The 16,130-nt window shown below is 37.2% G+C and overlaps 1 protein-coding gene and 1 pseudogene across 1 annotated transcript; one reads left to right on the top strand and one right to left on the bottom strand.

The window, feature by feature from the left end:
* Positions 1 to 1,555: 1,555 nt before the first annotated feature.
* Positions 1,556 to 3,257, bottom strand: LOC121466416 (annotated as a pseudogene).
* A 7,119-nt stretch (positions 3,258 to 10,376) lies between these two features.
* On the top strand, positions 10,377 to 12,697 carry LOC121466415 (olfactory receptor 4C46-like). Its single transcript, XM_041680110.1, has 2 exons — positions 10,377 to 11,274; positions 12,585 to 12,697. Exons 1-2 carry the CDS (start codon positions 10,377 to 10,379, stop codon positions 12,695 to 12,697), a joined length of 1,011 nt encoding a protein of 336 aa, XP_041536044.1.
* Positions 12,698 to 16,130: the final 3,433 nt, after the last annotated feature.

The raw sequence follows: 16,130 nt of genomic DNA, 5'->3' as shown, positions 1-16,130 counted from the left end.
TTTGGAGAAAGTTCCCTTTAGAGAAAGAGAGTGCTTATGGCATCATAAGATATTCACTGCAAGAATGTTCATTATACAAAAGATGTTAGGACCAACATCTTGTAACTGGGTTAACTTTATCAGAACGTGTTCATTTTGGTGGGTCAATCTTCTGCTTTCTCAGCTGAAATCTCAGTACTTAATTCTTGTGGACCACAGCATTTAGGTATGTTCCTTGTGTTAGGTATGTGTTCTCTCCAAAACCTTTATCATGACTGGCGTTGGATTTTGTCAAAGACCTTTCCAAACTTCCAATGAGAAGATCATGTGTGTTTTTTTCTTTCAGTTTGTTTATAGAATGGATTACATTGACAGATTTTCATATGTTGAACTATCTCTGCATATCTGGGATGAGGCCAACTCAATAATGATTTTTTAAATGTGTTTTTTGGATTTGGTTTGACAGTATTTTATTGAGTATGTTTACATCAATGTTCATGAGGGAGATTATTCTATAATTCTCTTTGCTGCATCTTTGTTTTTTTTTGGGGGTAGGGTATTGGGTAACTATGAATTTGGCAATATTCTTTCTGTTTCTATTATGTGGAAGAATTTGAGCAGTATTATTTATTCTGATAGCTTTCTGCATTGAAACCATCAGACCCTGGGCTTTTTCTTTTTTTCTTTTTTTCTTTTTGGTTGGGTGATGTTAATTGACTGTTTTTATTTTCTTAGGTCTATTTAAATTGTTTATCTGGTCTTGATTTTATTTTGGTATGTGGTACCTCTTAAGGAGTTGGTCCATGCTGGTTCCTTCCCTGTCCATCTGAAGTAGGTGAGCTCCCATTAGCTCAGGTAAACTGTTTCAGTGGGTGTTGCCATCATGATTTTGAACTCTTTGCTCATATTCTCATTCACTCTTCAACTGGACTTTGAAAGCTCAGCCCAGTGCTCCACTGTGGGTCTCTGCGTCTGTTTCCATCAATTGCTGGATGGAGGCTTTTGGGCACTCTCTCCACTCTCGCTTATGTTCTTAGCTGGACTCATCCTTGAAGGTGGGTGACAGTTGTATGGCTGGGGCAGACTGCAGAGCCACCTGCAGTGCCATCAGAGTTTAACCCTACTGCTTGTACTGGATTTTGGAACCCATTGTCTTTGGATGGATACCCTACTAAGCCTAGATATAGTAGGGAGGGGTTTGGATCTTCCTCAGATCTATGTGACTTACCCTCTCTGAGGAGTGGATTAGGCTTAAGCATTTGGTGGGAGGAATAGGAGAGGGAACGGAAGGACGGGAGAGATGTAAAATAAAATAAAAAAAAAGATAGTTTGTTTTTCTTTTTCTCACAAATGCAGAAAGTATTTTTATCAGGTTAAAATATTTCTTGAGCAATAATTATCTACGTGGAGAGTTCAAAAAACTAACTTATGATTATTTGCCCTGTCCTTGATTAGAGACACGATTACACACACTCCTTCTAGTACTTTCTAAAGTCTAAGAGGCGTGTAGATCTGTCAGTCTGTTCTCATCCGATCACAGGAAAAAGTACAGGATGGACAGTGTTCTCTTCTGAACTTACATCTTTAGAACTAGAACGATTCGAATGCTTTTCCCTGAGTGCATCAGATCGAAGCCTTTATTGTTTTGGTCGAAGGACAGAGTGTCAGTTACAAATTCAACAACTTTTATCTTTTCTGACATATATTCAGACACCAGCTTTGGGACACTCTCTACACTCTTCCATCCTTCAAAAACAGTGCCTTTCCAGGTGCGTTCTATCACCAGCTGGAACGGGCGAGTGGCGATTTCTTCACCTGAAGCAGCTGCACCAACCACCATACTGACTCCCCAGCCTTTGTGCGCCCCCTAGAGGGCTGCTTTCATGACCTTCACATTGCCAATACCCTAGAAAGAGTAATCTACTCCTCCATCTGTCATCTCAATGAATACTTCTTGGATGGGTTTACTGAAATCCTGGGAGTTAATACATTCAAAGGCTTCAAATTCTTTGCAAATTTATCTTTATTGATGTCGATACCAGTGATCCGGGATGCACCAGCCACTTTACAGCCCATGATCACTGCCAATCCAACTCCTCCCTTGCCAAACATGGCAAAGGTAGAACCGTGCTCCACTTTGGCAGTGTTCACAGCAGCACCGTATCAAGGTGAAATGCCACACCCAAGAAGGCAGACTTTATCCAATGGTGCTGAAGGATCAGTTTTAGCAATGGAGATGTCAGCCACAACTGTGTGCTGGTTTCCATGAAATGAAAAATAGAGTTTCCTTTGAGGGTAAATCTGCTAGTGCCATCTGGTGTTAATCCTTTCCCCTGAGTAACTCTTAACTTCTGGCAAAGGTTTGTTTTAGGATTCAGACAAAATTTGCTTTCTCTACACTGTGGGGTGTAAAGCGGGAGTGACTGCATCACCTGCCTTCACTTTAGTAACCCCTTCACCAAGCTTTCCACATTCTCAACACCTTCATGTCCTAAGGTCACTGGGAAACACCCCTCCCCCAGGATCAGCTCCACTCAGAATACAGGCAGCAGTGTGGCAAAAATCCTCAATAAAATACTGGCAAACCAAATCCAAGAACACATTAGAAAAATTAGCCATTATGATCAAGTAGGCTTCATCCCAGAGATGCAGGGCTGGTTCAACATACAAAAATCTATCAATGTAATCCATCATATAAATAAACTGGAAGAAAAAAAACATACGATAATTTCATTAGATGCTGAAAAAGCATTTGACAAAATTCAACACCCCTTTATGATAAAGGTCTTGGAGAGATTAGGGATACAAGGGTCATACCTAAATATAATAAAAGCTATTTTTTATTCTGTGAGTTTCCTGTATCTTTAAAGGCTTACCTTTGTTTCTTTCATTCATTCTTTCTTTATTTTTTTAAGATAGGGTTTCACTTTGAAAACTTGTCCTGGAATTAGCTCGTGTAGACCAGAGTGGTCTTGAATTAAAAGAGATCTGTCTGCCTCTGCTTCCTGAGTGTTGGGATTAAAGGCATGCACCACCGCCACCCTGCAGTCCTGCCTTAGTTTATGTGGGAAAAGTTTTTTTCTATGATTCTGTTGAATATGTTTTTTGTAACTTTGAGCTGGTATTCTCTTCTTATTTTATCCCTATCATTCTTAAGTTTTGTCTTTTCATGGTGTCCATTGACATTTTGTGTTAAAAAAGATTTGAATTTAACATTTTCTTTGACTGATATATCTATTTACTCTCATATCTTCAAACCCTGAGATTCTGTCTTCCATTACTTATATTCTGTTGGTGATGCTTATGTCTGTAATATCTGTTCACTTCCCCAGATGTTCGCTTCCAAAATTTTCTTGGTTTTTGTTTTCTTTACTGTTTATAATTCAGTTTTTACATCTTGAACCATTTCTTTTATCTGTTTTTTTTTCTGGCTTTCTTTTAGGGATTTATTCATGTCTTCCAACTTTTTGTTTGATTTTTCCTTGACTTCTTTAAGGGATTATTTTTTCATTTACCCTTTAGAGCCTCTATCATCTTTGTAAAGTAATTTTTAGGTCCATTTAATTGTGTTTTAGCTGTATTTGAATATTCAGGTTTTGCTGTTGTAGGACCTCTGTTTTCTGGTGATGCCATATTGCTCTTTTGGTTGTTGAAGACCTTCTTACACCAGCATTCATGCTTTTTTTCTTCCAACTGGTACGGCTTGTGCCTGTGCCTATTCTTCCAAATGTTGTGGTTTGCACCTTTACATATGTAGTATCACGGGATTGTGGGGTGGGGCTGGTCATGGAGAAGGTGTTCAGGTTTGTTGAGGGTGGGTGGCAGAGTGGGTCTTGTTGATCCAAAGAGTATTTCTGAAGTACAATTATCATAAACTTTAAGGGTATAACCAAGATGTAGAAATAAAGATAACAGAAAAGAGGAACTAGAGAATGGGAGGATATAATTTTCTCTCTTTTCTAACAGATGTTCATCTCGAAATAGCAGGAATGTTAAAAATTTCTTTCTAGATTTCTTCTTTGACCCACTCATCATCAACTAATAAGTTGTTTAATTACTATTAGTTTGTGTTTACTAGAGATTGCTTTGCTATCAATTGAAAGGTGCATTGCCTTGTGATTAGGAAGAACAAAAGGAGTAATTTTAGTTATTTGAATTTGCAAAGATTTTTTTTTGTGCCCCAGGATTTTAGCTATTTTAAAAAGCTTTCATCTAGCATGTGCAGAAGTAGAACACACATTATTTTGTTATGGGCTAGAATATTCTAAACATACAGCATTTGAACATAAACTGGCCATACTTGTTTTCTGATATAACAGTTTTGCTCTATAATATTCCCTGTCAGAGGACACAAATGGATGGGGAATGGTGAAAATAGAAGAAAACCCTGTTTTTCTTACTTACTGGTGTTTATTTAATGCACAATTGGTCTCAAATTAAAATTACTTTTGTAAAACTACTTTTTCAGGTAACATCAAATGATGGAGGAAGGTCATTGGCTAATAAAGGAACTGCCCTGGCCCATTTTATTGGTTAGAGGATAGGTGGGAGGAGTAAACAGAACAAAATGCTGGGAGGAAGAGGAAGTGAGCAGAGACTCGACCGCTTTCCTCTCGGGAGCAGACGCCTCAGAGAGAGACGCCATGCCCCGATCCCGGGATGAAGCTCCGACCCAGGATGGACTAGGCTGGAATCTCCCAGGTAAGCGCACCTTGGGGTGCTACATACAGATGATTAGAGGTGGGCTAAATTAATATGTGAGAATTAGCCTAGAAGAGAATGAGCCAGGCAGTGTTTGGAGGAATACAGTGTCCGTGTAATTATTTCGGGGCATAAGCTAGCCGGGCAGGCGGCCGGGGTGTTGGGGACGCAGCTCCGCCGCCGCCCTTATTACTTCAATCAAAACTTTCCAAAATGTAATTAAAATAGAGAGCTTCACAGTGATGGGTATAAAATTATTTCCATTTTTTCTTTGCTTTGTTTTTCTGTGTGTGTGTGTGTGTTTGAAGCCACACCTATTTGCAACAGGGTTTCTCATCTTGGATTCCCTATTTAGTGTTGCACATCAACATTACCTATGCCATTAAAATTTTTGCTACTTATTATTTTGTCCAAGAAATCTTTATATCTAGTTGAAAGATATAGTATATATACACAGGCAAGGAAATTAAAAAAAATTGAAACATATCATTATATTAATGTATGTCTTCATCAAATAATCTGCTTAAAAGAGATAAAAATCAGTATCAGTTTGTTTTGTTAGAAAAAGTTTTCTAAGCCAGGCCATGGTGGCTCACGCCTTTAATCCCAGCACTTGGGAGTCAGAGGTAGGTAGATTTCTGTGAGTTTGAGGCCAACCTGGTCTACAAGAGCTAGTTCCAGGGCAGTCTCCAAAGCTACAGAGAAACATTGCCTTGAAAAACAAAAACAAACAAACAAACAAATAAAAAAGTTTTATAGAGGGACAGGAGGATTAGAAGCATGTAGTATAAGAATGAGTTCCACATCAACCAGAAAAGTTAGAAGTGATTGCACATGTGTGTGACCCCAGCAATAGTGTGTGATTTGAGGCTGTAGCAGAGACAGGACAGTTTTGATAAAATATGGCAACATCCAGGTTTTGAGCTAATTGCTGCTGGTATACGGATTCTTAACAAGAAAAACTCAAATAAAGAAAATAGAATAAAAACAAAAACAAGTACTGGAAATTAGTTTTCAGCTGAAAACCTGGCAAGTGTCAAATAAAGGTTTCTAGAACACCAGACTTTAAGAGACGTTCTTTCTACCACAGGAGATAATGAATTCCTATGAGACAAGTCTCAGATATAAAACTGCCGAAATCTGAAAGCATACAGCTTTAAACACTCTTTCTAGGAAGGACACAGTTGTTTCTCACTGTAAGATTGACCAAGAGTAGATCTATTTGGATGTGTTTTGCAACTTTGCTACCTCCTATCTTGCAGAACCAGAATCAGGAAACAGAAAATCATTTCTCTAGAGTGCCCAACAATCACCAAAGATTATGATTTCTCTGAAAGAATTTTAATTTGGGGGGAATGGAGGAAGAATTTTCTTATGAAGACACTTCCTTAACACAGGTCTGTTTGATAGTAAGTTACCTAAGGTGTTTCTTAGCAAATGTATTCATATATTTCATAGAAAAAGTTTCTTTTCTCTAAGGAAAGTTTCACTGAAGGTGATATTGATGTGAACACTGAACACTCACAACTATGGTCAAGATGATTCCCCAACCGTTAAGGTATGTTTTTCAAACGTGCTTATTAGATATTGTGATTTTTTTCACATATGGGAATAATCATCTCTCAATATTTTCAAATACAGTCACAGAGATTTTGCTCTTCAGACTAATTTTTAAAATTTAACAGATATATCTTTTATTATTTTCATTAGCTATCATGAAATTAATAGAAATAAATCAATAAGATCAACCTATCTATTTTATGAAATATTATTTTGCTCTTTGAAATTTCTACTAATAATCACAATAAATCACGATGATAAAAAATGATTAGTTGGACCTCTCACTCATAAGTCAAAGAGATTAGTATTAATTGCATCATTATTAAGTTCTAGATTTTAATACAAACACAGACAACTCACTGTGAGACCCATCTCTGTGGTTTCTTAGAAAGTAAGGTTGGGCATGACTTTTTCGGTTCATGACAGAGTCAAATGTTTCTCCACGTTGTTGCCCACCCACTAAGCTTATCTGTTATGTATATACCACCTTACAAAAATAACTTGAAGCGTTATACTTGTTACTTTTCTGCATGTTTTTTTTTCCTTTTAACCAATTCTCACAGGAAATTTTAAGTCAGGATTCACTTTATAGACAGATGATGAAGCAGTTTCACAGGTGCGAGGTAATGAATGTAAAATGAGAGGAGTGACAGGAGGGAGAACGGGCTTCTTACTTGCTGCTTTCAGTTCTTGAATGGATATGTTTGACCACTGCTGCAATATTTCTTAAAGGGTTACAAAAGAATTCTGGGATCCCCTTTTACAATGATGTCAGGGAAAAGTGACCTTAAGTTAGGCCAAAATACAATAACAAATTTAAGAATCCAGCAGCATGTATTTCTTAGTACTTAGAAGGTAAGTATGTCATGTAACATCTACATGTTCACTGACAAAATTGCTCGATGTAGTTTATGGAGTGCTCTTGCATAGCAGCCTCAGTACTCCCTAAGGCTTCAGACTTTTGCAGCAAGTGTAAATGGGCTTGGGAATGGGATGTGTGGTGTAGAAAAAACTAACTTACTTAGGCGTGTTTCTTTATTACTTGGGATAAGAAGAAGAAGAAGAAGAAGAAGAAGAAGAAGAAGAAGAAGAAGAAGAAGCACAAGAACATAAGGCCTAAGGGGAAGGGCAAATCATAAGGGTAAGGGTAGGGGATAAGGAATAAGGTTGAAAATGAGAGGGTGATCTCCACAAAGCTCTTAGTTTATATAGGGGTATAGACAAGTTAACAGTCCCATAGGTGATATCAATAGTACCAAGCGTGCCTTTTCACAGAGTTACAAGAAACCGGTGGCTCTGAAAAGGAGGCACCTTATGTCTCCGAGAGGACATGCTGTGCAGTTCTGCTGTGGCTGGGTATACAGCATTGTTAGCTATTCTAACCTACCAACAGGCTTGTTTTGCATTAACATCTAGCTGGTTGAGATCAAAGGAGTCCCTTCTGAGGATCCTGCATCCGCAGGGTGACCAAGAGAGATTTTTTTCTCTCCGAAGCTAATTTTTAGCAAGTCAAGCATTTTCACTGTATAAGAATTAATTTTTCTGAGCTATGAGCCCATGTTAGTTGTTCCCAAAGTGAAGGGTAAATACAGAAATTTAGTAGTTTGTTTAGTCAGTGTAGAATTACAACTCTCTGAGTCAGCTTTTAGAACAGACATAATACCTCTATGAGGCTCGTTTCTTATCAGTGACTACTCTCAATAAAGTTTGTGAAGACTATTTTATGTAGATTTCGGCTATGAGAACAAGGACTTGTCTGAATCCTTTTCTTTTTTTGTTGTTTCTTTCTTTCTTTTTTCTTTCTTTCTTTCTTTCTTTTTTTTTTGTTCCTTCTACAAAAGACTGAATCCTTTTAAAACCTTTTCAGGAATTCTTGGTGTGTGGGGAGGATTCTGGTTACCCAACAGGAAAAGTCAGGTTTATACACTCCTGGGATACTACAGAGGGTGAAATGCCATGATTTCACAAGATTTGTACAGACTTACTGACAGTGACTTATCCAAAGAAAATGTGTGCCTGCAGGTGAATGCACATATACACTTCCTGTGGATACATCAGTAGAAGTGTCAGCTGTTTCTTTACTGTATAATTCTTGTGGGCTCACAATAGTTGTTGTCATCCAAATCTTATTAAATAATAAAGTGTTAGAAGCCCATTCAGAGTAAATTATAAACCAATATTTGTATAAAATGATAATTTTGAAGTTTTTATTTTTAAATTTATTTATTTATTAAGGATTTCTGCCTCCTCCCCGCAACCGCTTCCCATTTCCCTCCCCCTCCCCCCATCAAGTCCCCCTCCCTCATCTGCTGGAAGAGCAATCAGGGTTCCCTGACCTGTGGGAAGCCCAAGGACTGCCCACCTCTATCCAGGTCTCCTAAGGTGAGCATCCAAACTGCCTAGGCTCCCACAAAGCCAGTACGTGCAGTAGGATCAAAAACCCACTGCCATTGTTCTTGAATTCTCAGTATTCCTCATTGTCCGCTATGTTCAGCAAGTCCGGATTTATCCCATGCTTTTTCAGACCTAGGCCAGCTGGCCTTGATGAGTTCCCGATAAAACATCCCCATTGTCTCAGTGTGTGGGTGCACCCCTCGCGGTCCTGAGTTCCTTGCTCGTGCTCAGTCTCCTTCTGCTCCTGATTTGGACCTTGAGATTTCTGTCTGGTGCTCCCATGTGGGTCTCTGTCTCTGTCTCCTTTCATCGCCTGATGAAGGTTAATAATCATGAGGATGCCTATGTGTTTGTCTTTGGATTCACCTTCTTATTTAGCTACTCTAGGAGCATGAATTATAAGCTCAATGTCCTTTATTTATGGTTAGAAACCAAATATGAGTGAGTACATCCCATGTTCCTCTTTTTGGGTCTGGCTTACCTCACTCAGGATAGTGTTTTCTATTTCCATCCATTTGTATGCAAAATTCAAGAAGTTTAATAATAATATCTGTTAAAAATTGCCAGACAGAATTAAGTATAAAAATAATGAAAGTTATCATTTTTCTTCTGATATTTTATATAACATAATAAAACTGTTACATAATTATATGTTTTATATGTAATGTTATATAATTATAAAATAACTATATGAATTGTAGAAAAAATAATGATATTAATCAGCAATTACATTTACAACTGGGATTAAATAAAGAAATACCTATAAGAAAGTACCACTAAAACACAATATGTTTTGTCAGTTTATTTAATATTGACCTTGAACTTATACATGATCCTATGCATCATTTTCTTATCTTTAAAATAGATAAATAAAAGCAGCTACACAGGATATTAAAAGTTTTAAAGAGAAATGAGGAATAATGTGCAGTACACAGAAGAATTACTTTATTATAAATTTTACAAGGCTTTCACATATACTATTAATTATTATGCATTATTTTATAGCAACTCTTTTATTTCTTTATTATATAGTTTTCATTATTACTCTGACTTCCTTTATACCCATTATTGAGTTGTCTTAATTTCTTATTAATATTTATTTTGGAAAAGTAAATAAAGATAAATATTTTTCCAGATCCTGGTAATTTCTTTGAAAAAGAATTATTATTTATTTTTATGTGCTTTATGGAAAACAAAATACCTTAATTAATTGATGAAAAAATAGGACAAATAGTCTAATACCTGAACTTCGTTCTTTGGATTTGACTTAAAACTGAACTCAATTCTGTTTCTTCCAAGGCACTAAAGTCAGATATTGGTGCCCAGAGTTTCTTCTTATCACAATAAATTGTTAGTTTTAGTGTTATATTTTCAATTAGCTTTTATGGTTCCTTATCTCATAAGATTAAAAACAAAAAGCTTTAGATTTATATTGTTTCCATTAATTTGATCACCCACCTATTTGAAACACTCCTCTTCCAGCATTATTTACAAAAGTTGTTTTTGTTTTGTTTTTTATATTCGTTGCAGTTATCTTAATCCAGTTATCTGGGAGTCAATTTGAGTAACACAAAGTATGAAGACCTGCATTCTGTATGTGAAAACAGCAATAACAATATTCACAAAATTTTTTACATGAGTAGCATTGAAATGTTAATTATGATAATGCCGAAGTTAAAGGAAGTTGATGATGCATTTTTTTTTCTGGCAAATAAAGAGCGATTAACTTTCCAATGAAACAAATGGAAAAGAGGAATGTGACCGAATTTGTTCTCCTGGGCCTCACACAGAACAAAAACATGGAGAAAATTATATTTGTTGTATTTTTAGTTATCTACGTAGTCTCTGTGATTGGAAATTTGCTCATTGTGGTCACCATCATATACCATCAATTGGTAAGGTCCCCTATGTACTTCTTCCTTGCCTATCTCTCCTTTATTGATGCATGCTATTCTTCTGTCAATAACCCTAAACTGATTTTTGATTCACTTCATGATAAAAAGACCATTCAATTCAATGGATGCATGACCCAAGTCTTTGGAGAACATTTCTTTGCAGGTGCTGAAGTCATCCTGCTAACTACAATGGCTTATGATCGCTATGTGGCCATCTGCAAGCCCCTGCACTATGTAACCATCATGAACCGAGCAGTATGTAACCTGCTAGTGGGGGTGTCATGGATGGGAGGGTTTCTTCATGGAATCATACAGATCCTGTTCATTATTGATTTACCTTTCTGTGGCCCTAATGTCATAGATCATTTTATGTGTGATCTTAACCCTTTGCTTGAACTGCTTTGCACTGATACCCACATTCTGGGGCTCTTTGTTGCTGCCAACAGTGGGTTTATCTGTCTTTTATTATTTCTCCTTCTTCTGGGCTCCTACACAGTTATCCTGTACTCATTAAGAAACCACAGTGCAGAAGGGAGACGCAAAGCTTTCTCCACTTGCATCTCCCACATCACAGTGGTTGTTTTATTCTTTGTGCCCTCCATATTTGTTTATTTGAGACCTGCAACTACTTTACCTATTGATAAGGCAGTTGCTGTGTTTTACACAATGATAACTCCCATGTTAAACCCTTTAATCTATACCTTGAGAAATGCTCAAATGAAAGATGCTATTCTGGTATTGTTCAATAGAAAAATACATGTAGAAGACAAAAATATATTTTGATTTAAATCAGAAAATTATTGACTGTAAATTTTACATAGAACATTCAAATCATGAAGAATAAAACAGCTGTCATTTATGGGGTGGCCTTGAAAGAGAAGAAAAAAAAATACTCTAGAATGGAGAAACCTTACCCAGTCTAGGTTATAGTTGTACTACTGTTAAAACACACATTTGGTTTTTCCAATGCCAACTCAGTACTAATGAATTATGTTATACAATCTAAGACTTTTGGAGCTGAATATTTGCAATTGACCCTTTCCACCTAAAAGCCATTAAAAATCTTTCATTGATATATTCTGGTTCTGTGATATTTTTCTTCCTTAAGTTCCCACTAATATAAAGTTTGATAACAGAAATGTTCAAGGTCCATCCTCTTGGTCAAGGCTATCTTTCTCAAAATTTTTATCAAAAGTAGGTCATCCAATCTCTGTGAGGTTGAATAGTAGGATTTACATGACAAATGGCACTAGCATTCCTATTTCATGGATCCTTGAATTTCTGCTTTGCCATCTTCTTCGTGAGGGAGGTATCACCATTTCTAATTTACTCACTATAGACTTTCCTTTTTTAGTCCTGTCAAAAGCAAATATATAAATCAAGACCTTATCACTGATGGAGGAAGGTCATTGGTTAAATAAAGAAACTGCCTTGACCCTGGTAGGTTAGAACATAGGTGGGTGGAGTAAACAGAACAAAATGCTGGGAGGAAGAGGAAGTGAGCTCAAAAGTCATGCAGGTCCTCTCAGAGCCAGATGCGATGAAGCTCTGACCCAGGATGGATGTAGGCTAGAATACTCCCGGTAAGTGCACCTTGGGGTGCTACACACATTAATAGAAATGGGCCAAGCAATTTTTAAAAGAATACAGTTTGTGTGTTGTTATTTCGGGGCATAAGCTAGCTAGGCGGCCGGGAGCTGGGTGACAGGAACTCAGCCCGCAGCTCCCGCTACAGAATCAGCTCTTTCAACATATCAATACCTGATTAATGACATTAAATGAATTTTCTTGTTCTAGTGAGTCTACACTGTTAAAGCTGATTTGATATAGCTTGAAGTTTGTTCCATTATGTTCACTCATGTTCTAGGTAAATTTACAATCATTAAGCTCTTTAAAATGTAGTACACCTGAGTAACACTGTTCTCATAGATTATGGCTTGGATAAAAGTATAGTTATAGTTTCCAAAAATCCAGTAGGGTTATGGGAGTGATTTACATAAGATAGTTTCTTTAAGTTTTTTGAATTATCTCTTTTTATTTTGAGATTATAATAACATCGTCTAATATATGGCCTCAATATCACTGACTTCAAAATCTATTTTGAAAATAATATTTTTTCCCATACATTGAATTGTGTCATTAATAAAATAAGATTAGAACAATTTTAAAATATGATCATTGGAAATGTGAGAACACAACAAAGTAGCCAGGCATGGTGGTGAATGCTTTTCATTCCAACACTCACTTGGGAAGCACAGGCAGGCGGATCTACAAAGTGAGTGAGGCTGATCTCATCTACAAAGTTAATTCCAGGACTATGCATCTACACAGAGAAACTCTGTCCTAAACAAAACAAAATATGTAGAGACAGAAAACAACAATGTGTTCCCAGAAAAAAAATTAATTGATTTCACATAGGTTCTTCAACAGATAAATAGTATGCTCACAAGTGTACTTTTAGTTCTTATTTTGTGATGGTGGAGAACCCATGGGGAGTCTTAAAAGTTCTAGCTAAAGCTTCCATTCAGGGTTCAATTAAAGATCCCAGAATGAGCTAAAGGGGGGGGGGGGGCTAAAAATCTGAGGGCAAAGATCTGAGGGGTAAAAATTCTACTCAAAACAGGAATTGTTTGTCTGTATGTATTTATTATTTTCTCTTCAATTTATCATTTCTCATTGTTACATCTTGTTCTCTCTTGTTCTACACTGTTCTTAGATCTTAACCCTTCTACCTGTTACAAATGTTCCCAGTCATACATACCCTTAAAACTAGCAAAGCCCTAGCAGATTCCAGGACTGGAAATCTTTTGCCCCATAAAAGTCAGATAAGGGTTTTCACATAAACACACACACACACACACACACACACACACACACACACACACACACACAAAGAGAGAGGAGGAGAGAGGGGGAGGAAGGGAGAGGGAGGGAGGAAGGTTCACAGGAGTGGCTAGTGTATATCTGGTGAGCTCCTAAATGGAGAAAGTTAAGAAAGGAATTAAAACATCAGGGAATTCTCAAAAGGAAGGTTAGTTAAGTAAACTCCATTTATCGGTGGTAGATAAAACTTAAAACGTTCATGTTCAGTAAAATTATGAATGGGGCACAGATTTCTTAAATCAGTCTTCTGCTTCTTTTCTCCCAGCAAGCACAGAGGCTGCCAACAAACTAGGCAACCTACATAAACAGTCAGGCTGAAATCATGGCCCTTGATCGGATTAGCACATACACCAGAGGCTGCAGTTTCTACCGGACTATGTCCCATAGTGAAGAAGAGACACAGGTCTCTAAATTATCAGTACCGGGGTATGCTGTTTTCAGCCATTGTGATCATGGGCATTGTGAGTCTGTGGCCGAGATCTCTTCTGCTGTCCTTGAGATGAAAACACAAACTATAAATTTCCTGAACTAAAGTCATCAGTAAACTGAGGTGAAGGTGAGCTTAATGAGTTAAGAATCTTTAGAGAGAGGTAAAACCAGAGAGGCAGCTTGGACAAGCAATGTTCTATGCCTGGACCCTAAGCACTGTTATGCCTGCTGATAAAGATAACTGCAAGGAGTACGATTTCCACCGCATTTACCTAAGAGAGAACAAGGTCTGACGATGGGAAACTGTTGTGAAATATGGAACTAATTCCCAAATATGTAACAGAAAGGAAGTTAGCTGCAACAAAATCTACACTAAAGGACAATCACTCATTCATGAAGTAATGACAACAAATTCCTTACCTCTTAGTTTAAAAACATTTACCAAAACCATTGGCTTTGATAAGTCAATCAAAAAAGATGATTGAGCAATTACTGTATGATATTGTGGCTTGTAACAAGAACTGAGCTCAGGACCTTACCAATAACGATGTACTCTATCAATGCATTCTAGAGCAGTCTAGTTGGTGTCTAGAAGAACAGGTCTTTCATTTGTGCAACACATCCACAAAACTCTGAAACATTTGTGTTGAGCTAGTTAAAACTTAATTTCTTTCTGAATAACAAGATTTTAAAAAATGCCTGTGTTTCACACCTGTACATGACAATTCTCATTTCAGTGTAACTAAGACGATTGATGAGGGGATTAGGCATGGGGACAATCATCTGTAAAACACAGGCATGACCTTATCCTTGATCTCACATCCTACAATTAACATGTAGGTATAAATTTCAGGCAATTAAAGTAGAACTACCACCATTATGTCAGAACTATAGGATGAGAGGGTTTTGTATAATCATCTTGTGCTCAGATTATACAAAAATGAAAATATATCCACATATACATCTCCCCTGTGGTTCTGATGCTCATCAGAGACTTGGCTACAGCAAAGAAAGCTTTTCCTAAAAGGGATAAGTGACTCAGCTCTTCATTGCTCACTTATTGGCAGATGTCGAAATCTTCATTGTCAAAGTCATGCACTACATGGTCATCATAAATGAAAAGTGATGCTGCAATGATTTCATTTCTATACTTTATCTTCCATCAGGTTCAGGATATATGATTTTGCACTGATTTTTTTTTTTTTTTTTTTTTTTTTTTTTTTTTTTTTTGGTTTTGGTTTTTTGAGACAGGGTTTCACTGTGGCTTTTGGAGTCTGCCCTGGAACTAGCTCTTGTAGACCAGGCTGACCTCAAACTCACTGAGATCCACCTGCCTCTGCCTCATGAGTACTGGCATTAAAGGCATGCGCCACCACCACCTGGCTGCACTGAAGTTCTTGATCCATATTTTTTACTGTGTTTTATGCTCGGTTATAGGTATAGGATGTCTTCATATTTTCTGCATATAACTACCCAATTTGATCAGCACCATTTTAAAAGATATATTTTCTACAGTACAACTTTTGAACCTCATTTAAAAAATAATGTAACACTTGGTTTATGAAATAATGTCTTCATCTTCAATTCTATTCTAACAAATATTGTTGCTGTTTTGGTTATTATAGCTCTGTAACACAGTCTTAAATATGTGATTGTGATGTCTCCAGGGTTTTATTTATCATGCAGGATTATTTTAGCTATTCTGTTTTCTTTTATTGTTTTTTTCTATTTTTGCAAGTGTTTCTATGTGAATTTGAACATTTTTCTTTATTTCTTTTTGTGAAGACTTGTGCTGGATGTTGAGGTTCATTTCATTGAATTTATAGAAGTTTCTTTTTGTTGTTGTTCAATCTAAGACTTCAAATACTATAATAAGCAGGTATCAAAAGAGCAGATATCCATTTCTTGTTCCTGATTTTAGTGGAAAATGTTATTCTTTTGGTCCCTGCCCTAGCCACGCCCACTCCTTTTAACTCCTGACCTCCCCCTTGCCACCTCTCTTCCTGCTTTTCCTCTCACACGGGGCTTTTGCCTCTCTCTTTCCTCTCTCTCCCTTCTTTTCTCTCTCTCTTCTCCTCTCTCTCTCTCTCTCCCTCTCTCCTTCTCTCTCTCTCTCTCTCTCTCTCTCTCTCTCTCTCTCTCCCTTCCCCTTTTTAATAAACATTTATGGCTATTTCCTGTGTTTATATGTCTGACCCGCCGCCACCGCTGCCGACTGTAGTCGCTTGCGCACCCGCTGGAGTTTGCTGCAGGGCAGGGGGACCCCAAGGGATATTTTTTAAAGAATAA

This window comes from Microtus oregoni, unplaced genomic scaffold (assembly GCF_018167655.1).
Source record: "Microtus oregoni isolate MIOR12 unplaced genomic scaffold, Mior012 000033F_ref0000390, whole genome shotgun sequence".
NCBI classification, from domain to species: domain Eukaryota; kingdom Metazoa; phylum Chordata; class Mammalia; order Rodentia; family Cricetidae; genus Microtus; species Microtus oregoni.
Note: the sequence above shows the minus strand (reverse complement) of the source record. Positions and strands in the feature narration are given on the sequence as shown.